The following is a 12,813-nucleotide window of genomic DNA, read 5'->3' as shown; positions in this document are numbered from 1 at the left end:
CTCTGTGTCAAACACTCTAATGTTGTAGTTTTCGTTCTGGTTCCCTGTTCCCCCAAATACAAACATCTTTGTCCCGATGATGGTGGCCGAGTGCAGTGATGAAGCAGGTGGTGGAGTGATGTGGTGTTAATTAAAGACCAGACCATTGTGGGTGGTGTCCAACTTGTATGTCATTAGTTTGTCCAGTCAGCTTGTTCCATCCTCCATAAATATACATGACCTTCCCCAAGACACAGGCTGAATGGTACCTCCTCCCCTCTGGAACTGTCCCAGAAACCCCGGGCTTGACCCAACTGTGGGTGTCGATATCAAATGCATGAAGCATGTTGGAGTCGTGCCCCCGGATTTTACCTTCCTCTATCTGAAAATTCACTACACCACCCCAGATGTAGACGATAGCTTCTGTGAGCACAGCTGTGTGGAACACACAGTTGGAGGGAACCTCAGGTGGATGTTCTCCTCTTCCAGTTGTCACAGGAGGCAACTGAATCCATCTCAAACACACTGTATTGAAGACATTCACTGCAATCTGGTCCCTGTCATTCAAGTTACAGTACCCTCCAAAGGAGTACAGATTGTGTTCCACTGCTACAGCAGCATCGAAGGATCTCTTTGTTCCTCTGTTCAGATCCAAGGTCCAGTGCAACATTTTGGACAGCAGCAACAAAGCAGGTGAAAGTGAAGTCTTCAAGTCTCTGTAAAACAATGCAGTGATGTTCCACATGCTAACACTTATATTGGTACAGCCACACAAACACAGACTCCATATTTGGGCAAAACTAAGATCAAATTGATGACATCAGCATGGAACTCCTTTTTGGGCAGACATACTCTGATCTGATCTCATATCCTGGATGGAAGGCGGTCTGAGGTTATAAATTCACCACAACAAAAACAACATAGTTGTAGTTGACAGATTCGAAAAACATTTGGGGAGACTCCTTTGTTTTATAAGACCGAACTTTTAATACTTTCAAACAGGAACCTGAAATCACAAATGAACAATTTTCTCTAGGAATCAAAGCTGGACAAAGTGTGAAGGTCTTTCCAATTGTAACAGGGCAGTATACATTAAGGTATACATTAAGGTAGCCACCCTTTGGAAGTCTAATAAAGTAAAGTACACCACCTGAACACATGACATCCCCACTAGATTTGTTGTACTGGTAAGAATCGGAGGCAGAGGCTAACCGGCTAACCCGTCCAGGGCAGTGGCACTGCAAAATGCCACAGCAAAATGGAAAAATAAACTAAACAGCATTAAAGAAAAGGGGATACCACCACCACTGGAGCAGGCGTCGCCTGGTCCCGACTTGGGCCCTCAGCACCAGAGCTACACAGCGACAGAAAACAATGAATTAATGAGGACCCGTAAAATACATTAGATTAATATACTTTGCATTCACATTAGACAGTCTAGGTGACACATTGTAATAACTAGGAGTTCGGCCCGCTGCGCGGGCCTCACATCTAGCGTGACGTAGCGCCCACTTCGCAGCACAGATCGGCCAGATCCACCCTCTCTCGCCCCCTTCCCCTCTATCTCTGTCCGAGCGATGTGGAATTATTTAGGCTCCCTCTTTCTCTCTCTCCCCCCCGGTTGAGTCGTTTGTTCTCCGTGTGTGTCTCTCTCTCTCTCTCTCTCTCTCTCTCTCTCTCTCTCTCTCTCTCTCTCTCTCTCTCTCTCTCTCTCTCTCTCTCTCTGTCTCTGTCTCTGTCTCTCTCTCTGTCTCTCTCTCTCTCTCCCCCCTCCCAGTGCAGCGATTGCGTGTTTGTTTCTCGCACCTCTGTCTGTCCGTCTCTCTCTCTCTCCTCGCACTTGATTGGTTTAGCCTGCGTTGCCATGTCTGCTTATTTTCAATGCGATTTGGGCTTATTTGGGCTTGTTTTCATAGACCACGCCAGCGCTTGTTTCTCGCCCGTTTAACGGATGTGGCAACGCTTGTTTCTCGCACATGAGTGGCTTGTAAAGTTAGTGATCATTTTGACGTTGCACACATCCCGGAAGTACAGTGTGAGCTGAAATATTGCAAACACTTTATGATTATTAGAAGTGGAGACACATGTGGAGGTGGAAAAGAAAGTAGATGTTATTGTCAGAAAAGCCATGAGCGATTTTTGTAGCAAGTTGGGAGAGAATTGGACCACTGCTTTGGCCGTGAGTTGTACATAAAGTTTTGGGTACCAAAAAGGGCAACATCTCTGATTGTGTTGTGAGGATAAGACCAAATGCTGTCGGTCAGGGTTGAAAGTGAAAATATATCCAGGCAAAGGCAAAACAGCAGCGTTGTATTCCTCTTCACCAAGCCCTGGAGATACAAGTGGCAGTATTAGCCTACTGACTGTCAACAATCTACCAGAAACTACATGGCAGTGCAAAGTAGATCAGGGGTTCACAAATATGTTCATGAGAAGGACCCCCAAGTAGCCATAGGCCCTGGCTCTGACCACCTATTGTTAAATAGCTTTAAAAATATACATACAAATAGCTCTCAAACTTTTGACACTGAGAGCCACCACAGAAGATATTTGGCTCCCCAAGTACCATCATTATGACTGAGTGATGATTACTTAAAGTCGGCCATACTAGCCCATGACAAACAAGGATAGTCATTTTGTATTTTAAAACAAAATGCCAGACACCAGAGGCATAATTATCTTCACCTTATTCCTAGCCTTCTCTAGGGTGCCGCCATTGCCTCTTACAGGGGGGCGCCATTGAGTTTTTCTCTTTGTGCTGCTTCATTCAATATCTGTTCACTTCCTCCTTTGTAGGCTACTGCAGGTGTAATCAAAGATTGTTCATTTAGCAAGATACACATTCTCCATTGGAGCCACTAAAGGTGAAGTAGTACACAAATCCTATAACCACAACCACAACCACGCCTACTTAGGAGACCATTTAATGGTCTCCTAAGTAGGCGTGGTTGTCTTCTCCCCCGACCATCCCACCACCCTCCCCTCTCCCTGGCTGACAACGTCATATGGATGTGTATTTGTGTATTTTCTTCATTAAGGAAAATAAATGCTTTCCATGTTTGAAAGTGCACTGTTATTGGCAAAGATGCTTTTTAAGAAACCCATACAATTCCCCCCACAAACACACACGTATTATTCAGTCTTATGCTAGATGTGCTCCTGTTTCTGCTCAACATTGTAACAGGGCCTTTTATTTATAAGGTATATATTTTACCAATATAGACTTTAGTGTTTAGCATGAATGTTTAACAAAATGTCATGATTCCCAAATCATACCCCATCAACCAAGACATTCAATAATGGAAAATGATATTGAGCATTGGAACACACATATTTTTTAATATGTCCATATGATTTCACATACTATATTCAGAGTCTCAGTTTATCAGTTTTTAGAGCATCTTATGGGACAGAGCATAGAGTTAAAATATAATATAATAATAAAATATAATATAAGGGACAGAGCCCTCTATGTCTCCGTCAGACTGCAGATGGACCGAGATGGACCCTCCAGATATCTTCCCAAATCTCGCGGGAGTGTGTTGCTGGGATAGAGAAAAGTCGATAACAAAGTAGATTTTCTCCTCATTTGTGTCACCAACAAAAGCCATTTTAGTATGAAAATCTTGTACATATTGTGTGTCTTGTGACGATTGGGTCCAATATTTAGTTCAGTAACCATGGAGCTAAAGAATGGTTCAGAAGCTGTGTTCACGTTCACTCTTCCATTGGAATCAATAGACTCCAAGCTGCTTCCTGTCTCCTAAAAAGGCGTCCACCCACGTCACGCAGAAACGGGAAGTAAACCGGAGAATGCGACTCTTGCTATTTCCCTCTTGGGTGTAATGCAGGTAATCAGTGTGTTGCCATATTTTGCAAAAGAAACAAGCGGCCAGGTCTATGAAAACAAGCCCAAAAGAAGAAACTAGGCTCAGCTTTACCACTTGTAGATCTGCTATTTTCAAAACATATTGGGGGAAAAAAGTAAAATATTTAGAATACTTTTGAAACATTTTAACAACATAAATCTTGTATGGGGGTCCCTGGCACCACATATTTTCAGATGGAGGTCTGTGACTCTGAAAACATTAGAAAGCATGACCAATTAAGCAACTACGCTTAAAAAATAATAATAATAATTGCTTATTAAAAGCAGCCATGGCAACACTGGTAAACAGCAAACTCATTGATATGGGGCTCCCCACCTCCCCTACTACCCTACCTGCCAGGCCCACAGTGGGCGTGGCCAGGAATAATGTGATTATACACCAACATGCCAAACTGTCATGACCCCCGTTGTAATAATTCAATAATTCAATCTGCACCAAACTTGGCACAACCACTGTGCCTGGCAGGGCCTCTGGGGGGCAATACGTGGACCCTGGTGTGGATCTGATGGCCCCTTTCTAAATAAAAATGTTTTCCTGATTCAGGATGAACTAGAAAAAGTGCTCCTCGGAGCACAGGTCTCCGCCAGGTCAGGTAGGCTATTGTGGCCTCCTGGTGGCGCTACAATAAGCCAACGTGAAAAGGGTGCCATTTCTTCTTAGGCCTTGCACGACAATCGGACACTGACTGCATTCATGATTTGAGGCATTTTGTTAAAAACATTTGTTTCGCTAAATTAGACCTGTTGGTGGCGCTATAACAGGCCAATGTTAAAAGGGTGGTATTTGTTCCTCAACATAGTGTGAATGTGCGTGCAAAGTTTGAGCGCAATTGGACGCTGCGTTCATGATTTGCGGAATGTTGTTCAAAACAAGCCAATAATGCAAACTTTAGATGTCAATCTTAGCCAATCAGTATGAAATATGAAAAATCAAACACATCCGTCGTGATCACATGACTATAGAGATCATGTGTACCGATTTGCGTGAAATTTGGATAAAATTGGAAGGAGTAGTATAAAATAATGTGTTTTAAATAAGTCGGCCTCCTGGTGGCGCTATAAAAGGCAGATGTGAAAAATGCAGGGCAAAGGTTTTTCCTTGACCTCTAGGGAGAGTGCATACAAAGTTTTACACAGATCGGTGCAGTTATAGGTAAAAACACGAATCGGCCTGTTATAGCGCCACCATGAGGCTGATTTGACAAAATTCAAATGGTAGTTCTTCCTCGGCCTAATGGGACTGTGCGTGCAAAATTTCACGGAAATTGCATGCTGTGTTCATGATTTGAGGCATTTTGTTCAAAACGGAGCACTCCTGCAAACTTTGGAAGACATTTTTAGCCAATCAGGATGGAATATGAGAAATCTGAAAGACCCGTTTTGTTTAATGACTATAGAGATACTCTGTACCGATTTGCGTGACTTTTGGACAAAATCTGTAGGAGTACTGTCAAAAAAAATGTTTTGCACAAATCGGCCTCCTGGTGGCGCTATAAAAGGCCCATGAGAAAAATTTGGGGCAAAGGTTCTGAATTGGCATCCAGGGAGTGTGTGTGCACAGTTTCGCTGCGATCAAGACAACGGTGCCAGAGATTAGCTGGTCACAGACGGACGGACACACGGACACAAGGACACACACACGGACGGACGGACAGTTTTTACTCTGCCACTTAGAGGAGCTTCCAATTATGGTCAGTTTCAAAGACTACATAGGATTTATGACAACGACAGAGATGTTCAAGCCAAAAGCAGGGAGATTCACAGTCAATTTATAGAAAAAGGCTATTCCACTAAAGCACTTGATACAGCTCTTGTTAAAGCCAGTTCTCTATAGATAGGAATGTCCTTCTAAATAGGAAGCCCAAAACAGCCTAGAGAGATTATGTGTTTTTTATTTGTGTTTGTTTTGTTTTGTTTATCACATAATACATAAATAAAATTGGGACTTGACTCAATGTGAAGACCCTTTATAGGAGGTCTTCTCAGACCCCCCTGCCTTTTCTTTCAGGGGCATATAGTCATCTCCCTGCACTTGAACAACAGACTTGGCTACCCCAAAGTGACATGTTTGTCTGTGTGTGGAACAGATGACTGGGCTCTCTGTTGTATAAATGAAGTATTTCCTTGGTAAGATAATAAACAATGACCACTTAAATGCTTGAATATTTATTTGATACGACAGAGATATAAAGTATAATAAAGAAATGAACCTGAATTCAGAGGTTCAGTGTCCGATTGCCTCGGAAGGTTTCGGGAGACTGACAAGAAGGAGTTCTAAGAGGATACAAATCTAACCCCATGGATACATATTTAACCAAATGGACCTGATACAGTGTTTAGGCTCTGTTAAATTCCTCATTGCTATGAACACTTTCTCTGCTACAACACCCATTCATATTCATAACAATGTGAGATTATAAATGAACCAACTCTATACAGTCATGAGAATGAAGCTGAAAGTAAATGAATAATACAATGAATAGACAGGCAATTACAGACAATCATAGAATGTATTGCTGCCACAGTCTTGGTCTTCAGCGGATACGTCCCTGGCAGTACTTGAAACGGAAGCGACGATCCCTGTCAATATAAAACACAGCATAGTAAATTGAATGACCACGTGCAACCAGTGGTGGAAGAAGTACTCAGATATTGTACTTCAGTAAAAGTAACAATACCACTATATATTAATTACAAGTAAAAGGCTTGTGTTCAAAATGTATTGGCATCAAAATATACTTAATGTACCAAAACTAAAAGTACTAAAATGTTTGAAAATAGCCGATCTACAAGCTCACAGCGCCTTGCAAAGGCGACGCGGTGCGACGTGTTGTGAGCTTGTAGATCTGCTATATTTTCAAAAGATTTATTCATTTGAAAACTTAGTACATTCTGCATATTGAGTACTTTTGCTTTTGCTCCTTCTCTAAAACCCCTGTAGCTCCAAAACTTTTTACATTGGGGAAAGCAACTAATTTTGTACGATCGCTGCGCCATTGTGACTCGTGTGAGAGATGTTATCGTTCCAGGCGTTAGCCAGGACCATCATGTACCCTGCATGCATGCATTGTTTCACATGGATTGCTCGCCGTGGAGTCTACAGCTTAAACAGCACCGCGCAGCGCAACGGTGAGATTTATGGCACCGAACGTAATCTGTTATTATAAAATTCTGGCACCAAATGTGTATATTTTGATGCCAATACTTTTGTAATTTTAAAATTATTATATTATGAATAACAGACTTTCACTTGTAACAGAGAATTTCTACATTGCAGTATTGATACTTTTACTTAAGTAAAAAACCTAAGTACTTTTTCCACCACTGATTGGCTTCAGTTCAAGTGCAAGTCTCAAACATTGTTTTGTTATCCGTGACATCGTAGAAACAGAGTTGTCTGGATATCTTTGCCTGCTTTTCAGATGGTTGGGGTCGATGTAACATGATTTACCAGTTGGATTGTGGATATATATTTCATTTAACGTTCACTCAACACATATTTCTCTCCTCTCTCTGCCTGTGTGTGTGTGTGTGTGTGTGTGTGTGTGTGTGTGTGTGTGTGTGTGTGTGTGTGTGTGTGTGTGTGTGTGTGTGTGTGTGTGTGTGTGCGTGCGTGCGTGCGTGTGTCACAAACTAGACCTGTTGTATACTGAAAGTGACCTTAAAGACGGGGTGCCGTGGTTTTCAGTGATTTCCCCCCCCCTAAAACATAATCATCAGGTATTATGGTTATACTAGGAGAAACATTTTTTTCAAAAAAGTGTACAGAAATTGTTAAAATTATGTTTTTATGTGGACACGCCTCCAGTTCATTAAGTATAGAGCATCGCAGTTCCCGCCCCTTCCGGGTTCCACTGCAAAATACTCAATGCATTTTTCCCATTGACATTTCCAAAAATATTTATATCAATTAATTTAAGCCTAGAATCAAGCCATCCAGGGTCCTGGTGAATCATGACCATAAAACGTTTGATTCTGTGAAAAAACTTTTTTGAAAACGGCAAAACAAAGGGTATTTATTAAATATAGTATATCATATAATTAAATATAAAATAAAATAAATCACAGAAAACAAACGCATGATTCACCAGGACCCTGGATGGCTTGATTCTAGGCTTAAATTAATTGATATAAATATTTTTGGAAATGTCAATGGGAAAAATGCATTGAGTATTTCGAAGTGGAACCAGGAAGTGGGCGGGAACTGCAATGCTCTATACCTGGTTCTCACCTTAGCACCTCCTCCACCACCTTAGCACCACCCACCTGTCCTAGTCCCTCCTCCTCCTCATGCCCACACCTGTTGTGTTATGATAATGAGGGGGAGGGTATGTTTTACTATGTCACTAAAGCGCTGTTTCTCTATTGGCACGTTTGACCCTCAAGGTTTCAGCCTCCTGGAAGAAACTCCAAATAGTCAGAGAAGACATAAAACACCATAAAACCACCACCGGGGGGCTTAATGAAGTTCTATCAACCTCATAGACACATGAAAAACAGAAAAAGTGCAAAAACATGGCACCAGCTCTTTAAATTACTTCTAATGTGATGTGGTGCTATATAAAATAAGGCCAATATAGTGATAGCCCAGAGCCTCCTAATGTCACCAACACCTGCTGCAACATCTCACCTAACCTGGCCTGGCATTGGCCGGACTGATGGCTTGGATTCACTCACATACGTTCCATGTGTGAGTGGATCCGCGTCGTCGGTCTGGCTAGTGCCAGGCTAACCCTAACCCCCAATTAGCACTGTCTCTAACTACCCTCAAGAGACAGTGGGGGCAGTAGCATGCCACTTGGACACAGGCCGGGGTCTGATCAGCTCGGTCGGGTCGCCTGGTGGAGGGTGTCTGTTTCAAGACCCGAAACACCCATGTTTTATTAACTGTACGGGAAACTACATAATATTTGTAATAATGAATGATAAAGAACAACATTGCAGTTAGAGAGACAAAGAAAAAAACAACGTGGGGCTGTGGCTGTACTTACTCCTTGCCATTATCGTGGTAGCTGTACACGCCTGTCAAGAAGTTTCCTCCAGGAACTCCCCAGGAGAGGTACTGGTCCCAGTTGTTCACCCAGTGTGTTTCTTGGCATCCATGTGTTTGCAGTCGAGGGGACTTACAGCACTTAAACTGCCATCTGAAATTATATTTTATTCATGTATTTATTCATTGGAGGTGGCTGGGGGGGGGTGACCATCCATTCAATTTTTTTTCCCTCCCTTTGTTTTTTTAGATGACAAATATTTGTACCCCTTTTTTCCAGTCATTATGCCAATTAGCCCCCTACCCACACATTTCTGCTCCGGGTGGATGTACAGTAGCGCCTCGTCACACGCACGCACACACGCACACACACACACACACAGAGTAGCTGCTGATATTGCTAATTAAATAGTACTTTCTATAACACCCTAATGCTAATTAGACCCTCCAGAAAAACGCGGGCAAAAATCCTTGCTAAAACGTTACCCCCGCATAATTATGCGCCATTTTGCTGATTATGCGGTAAATTCTGCGATCGCATAAACACATTTTTCTGGAGGGTCTAGCTAATGCTTTATATTTCATGCCAGCTTTTCATGATAATGGGTTTGCATGCACTGTTCTTACCGTCTGTCTTCGTAGCCATTGTGGTGATAACTTTTCATCCCAGTGATGACAAAGTTGTCACGACAGTTGAAGTTCACGGGACGATCAAAATTGTTGACGTAGCCTGACCAGGAACAGTCATTGAAGGTCACTCTTGCTGCCCTGCATCGGACACTCCAGCGACGATCTTCATGACCGTTGTGGTGTTCACTTGGAAACAAATGAAAGTGATGGAATGATTGATACTATGTTAACAATGAAATGATGCTTCGATGTGTGTGTGTGTGTGTGTGTGTGTGTGTGTGTGTGTGTGTGTGTGTGTGTGTGTGTGTGTGTGTGTGTGTGTGTGTGTGTGTGTGTGTGTGTGTGTGTGTGTGTGTGTGTGTGTGTGTGTGTGTGTGTGTGTGTGTGTGTGTGTGTGAGTGTGTGTGTGTGTGTGTGTGTGTGTGTGTGTGTGTGTGTGTGTGTGTGTGTGTGTGTGTGTGGGTGCGTGCGTGCGTGCGAGCGAGCGTGCGTGCGTGCGAGCGAGCGTGCGTGCGTGCGTGTGCGTGTGTGTGTGTCCTCATTTATTTATTTATTTCTGTACCTTGAGATGTGGGAAACAGCTTGGCCCCTTGGACATTCACGGTGCAAAGGTTGGTCCCAGTCGTTGTCCCATGCTGTCACTCTTTCTCCAACTGTAAACATTTTCAGAGAAGATTGATTAAAAGTCTGCTTCATTAAAGTATGTTTTAAGAAGACAGTTTTCCAGTGTGAGATTCTCAAGGTCCTTACACATGAGAGTGTGACGAATAAAATACTGATATGTCTCATTCATACAGGTTGATGCTTTTATTTACGGTGAAAAATCAGCCTTGTTTTGCTAAATAATTAAGTGGCTTTATCACCACGTAATATTCACGTTCTGGGTGGATGTTCTCATGATACAAACAGCAGTTTAAAGTCACTTCCCTGGACTTTTAGGCATCGAGTTCAGAGCTCAGGAGCCTTGGCAGCAAAAGCTCGGACCACCATTGGTTCTGGACTCAGAGCCACATTGGTTTTTAAGTCTCAGTCTCCTCACATACAGTCCACCTTACGCTTGAAAAAGTTTAAAATGTTGTAAAAGTGTTTTAACAGAGCCCAAAATCTGATACAAATTCAACATCCCAAAATGTGTGTTGTGCGATATATAAATATATATATATATATATATATATATATATATATATATATATATATATATATATATATATATATATATATATATATATTTAATTCCATACGATACCGATTAAAATGCTATAAATAATAAAATGTGAAAACTAAAAACGAATTCATTAACATAATAAATCTCTCTCTCAAAAACATATATATATACCAAAATAAAACGTGCACGTTTGCACTTTCTTAAAGGTCCTAATGTGGTCACTACGGCAATGTTGCAACAATAAAGTGCCACACAGCAGCAACAGCAGTAATTATCCATCTGTCAATTATTGTTAAAACCACCTCCATAAAACTCATTGAAATAGGCTGCTAGTCATCAACAATCATCTTCTTTTGGCTCACCGTAATGTATCTGGGTCTTTGGGAATAATCTGAAATGATTCAATTGTAAAAAACGAACAGAATAACTTATTGTTCTTACCTGTCAGAAGGATGAGGAACAGAGGCAGAGACAGCATCTTGTTGTCATCAACTCTTCAGGGAGAATGTATCCACAGCGGGCAAACATGACAATATATACCTTTATGAACCAGGAAATAATGTGGGTTTGATGGACTAGACAGTGAATAGTGAATTGTGAAATAATGTGGGTGTGTTTGAGTTGTCATGTCAGTTTGCCAGGTCTTTGGATCTTTTTTTATTTTTTGTTTCCTCATTTCCTTATAACATTTAGGGCACTGTTGTTTAGTGTTTCAGGGGCAAGGCCACTTGGCCTTTGGTGTGATTTTAAGTCTACTGATGTATTAACACTATACACTATAACAGCCAGTGTATAGTAGCAACAAATAGAGACAAAAGTGGCTCCACACCTACAGTAAAGGTGTGTGACAGAATGCTGTGAGGGTGGTGTCATGAGAGGAGAGGAGAGAGAAAGATGTCACTTGTTAATTTTTATCAACTTGCTGTAATTTGCAATACATTTTTTATTGTATTTTAGCACATGCAATCAAACACCACTAATTGGTTCTCACTACAGTATGTGTGCAGACTCCTCAAATTCACTCAAATTAACATTATTGTATAATCTGCTTACAGCAGACAAAGGAAGAGGAGTAAAAGCGAGGAGGGGAAGATGGAGAGAAAGAGGGAGGGAGGAAAGGAGTTGACACAGATATCACCCTGTTGCTGTCAGCACTCTTTTGTATTTGTGTGCGTGTGTGCGTGTGTGTGTGCGCGTGTTTGCGCACGTGTGTGTGTGTGTGTGTGTGTGTGTGTGTGTGTGTGTGTGCGTGTGCGTGTGCGTGTGCGTGTGCGTGTGCGTGTGCGTGTGCGTGTGACTGTGACTGTGACTGTGAGTGTGAGTTTGTGTGTGTGTGTGTGTGTGTGTGTGTGGGTGTGTGTGTGTGACGTGTGTGTGTGTGTGTGTGTGTGTGTGCGTGTGTGTGTGTGTGAGTGTGTGCATATTGGCACTGTGTGAGTCCAGCCGAACTGCACTGTTGGTGTCGCAGGCGAGCATGTCAGTGTGTGTGTGTGTGTGCGTGCGTGCGTGCGTGCGTGCGTGCGTGCGTGCGTGTATATGTATATATACACTATATGTATATATACACACATAAGTATACACACTATACACACTTGATAATAATAATATATATATATATATATATATATATATATATATATATATATATATATATATATATATATATATATATATATATATATATATATATATCAAGCTCAAGCTCAAACATACAGAGGGCAAGACTTGTCTCATTGTCTCCAGGGCATTAATGCAGCACATAGTGCTACTAGTGCACTTGACCAGAGCTAGGGTATGGAGTCGGACTACTACTACTACTGTACAAGTACTAATATTTTATATATATTTTTTCCATTGCTGCTTTCAGTTAGCCCACTAAGTTTCTTTAAGAACTTTTTTTTTCTTGATTAAATTGGATTTCTCCCAAAATCAACTTTACGGGAAAAAACACATGAGTACATCCTCATTTGTTGCTGTTGAGCTCAGTGATCATAGAGCCTAGCCTGGTAAACCCCCTCCCTCCGGAAATCTCATTTGCATTTGATTTCAGGGAGGTCTGGGATTGCGCAGGGAGTAGAGATGGCCGAACACTGCGTGTCCGAACCAATCAGCGGCTGCTAGGGGCGGGATCATCCAATCACCTGCCTAGTAGCTTGAAAA

General features: G+C 41.9%; 1 protein-coding gene across 2 annotated transcripts in view; it reads right to left on the bottom strand.

Moving 5' to 3' along the window:
* Positions 1–11,224, bottom strand: part of LOC308081548 (dermatopontin-like) — a 36,791-nt gene extending 25,567 nt beyond the window's left edge. Inside the window, exons 1-5 of one of the 2 annotated variants that reach the window (XM_080457914.1) lie at positions 11,095–11,224; positions 10,051–10,141; positions 9,486–9,674; positions 8,860–9,012; positions 6,019–6,448 (exon numbers count right to left, since the gene is read on the bottom strand). In XM_080457914.1, the coding sequence (XP_080314040.1) occupies positions 6,403–6,448; positions 8,860–9,012; positions 9,486–9,674; positions 10,051–10,141; positions 11,095–11,131 (516 nt within the window). In that variant the 5' untranslated portion in view covers positions 11,132–11,224 and the 3' untranslated portion in view covers positions 6,019–6,402. Of the gene's footprint in view, positions 1–6,018; positions 6,449–8,859; positions 9,013–9,485; positions 9,675–10,050; positions 10,142–11,094 lie in introns of those variants that run through there. The other variant, XM_080457915.1, reaches the window with a different exon arrangement.
* Positions 11,225–12,813: the final 1,589 nt, after the last annotated feature.

Source organism: Gymnoscopelus braueri (genome assembly GCF_963280865.1).
Source record: "Gymnoscopelus braueri genome assembly, contig: SCAFFOLD_66, whole genome shotgun sequence".
Lineage (NCBI taxonomy): Eukaryota > Metazoa > Chordata > Actinopteri > Myctophiformes > Myctophidae > Gymnoscopelus > Gymnoscopelus braueri.
This window is presented reverse-complemented; position numbering and strand designations above follow the sequence as displayed.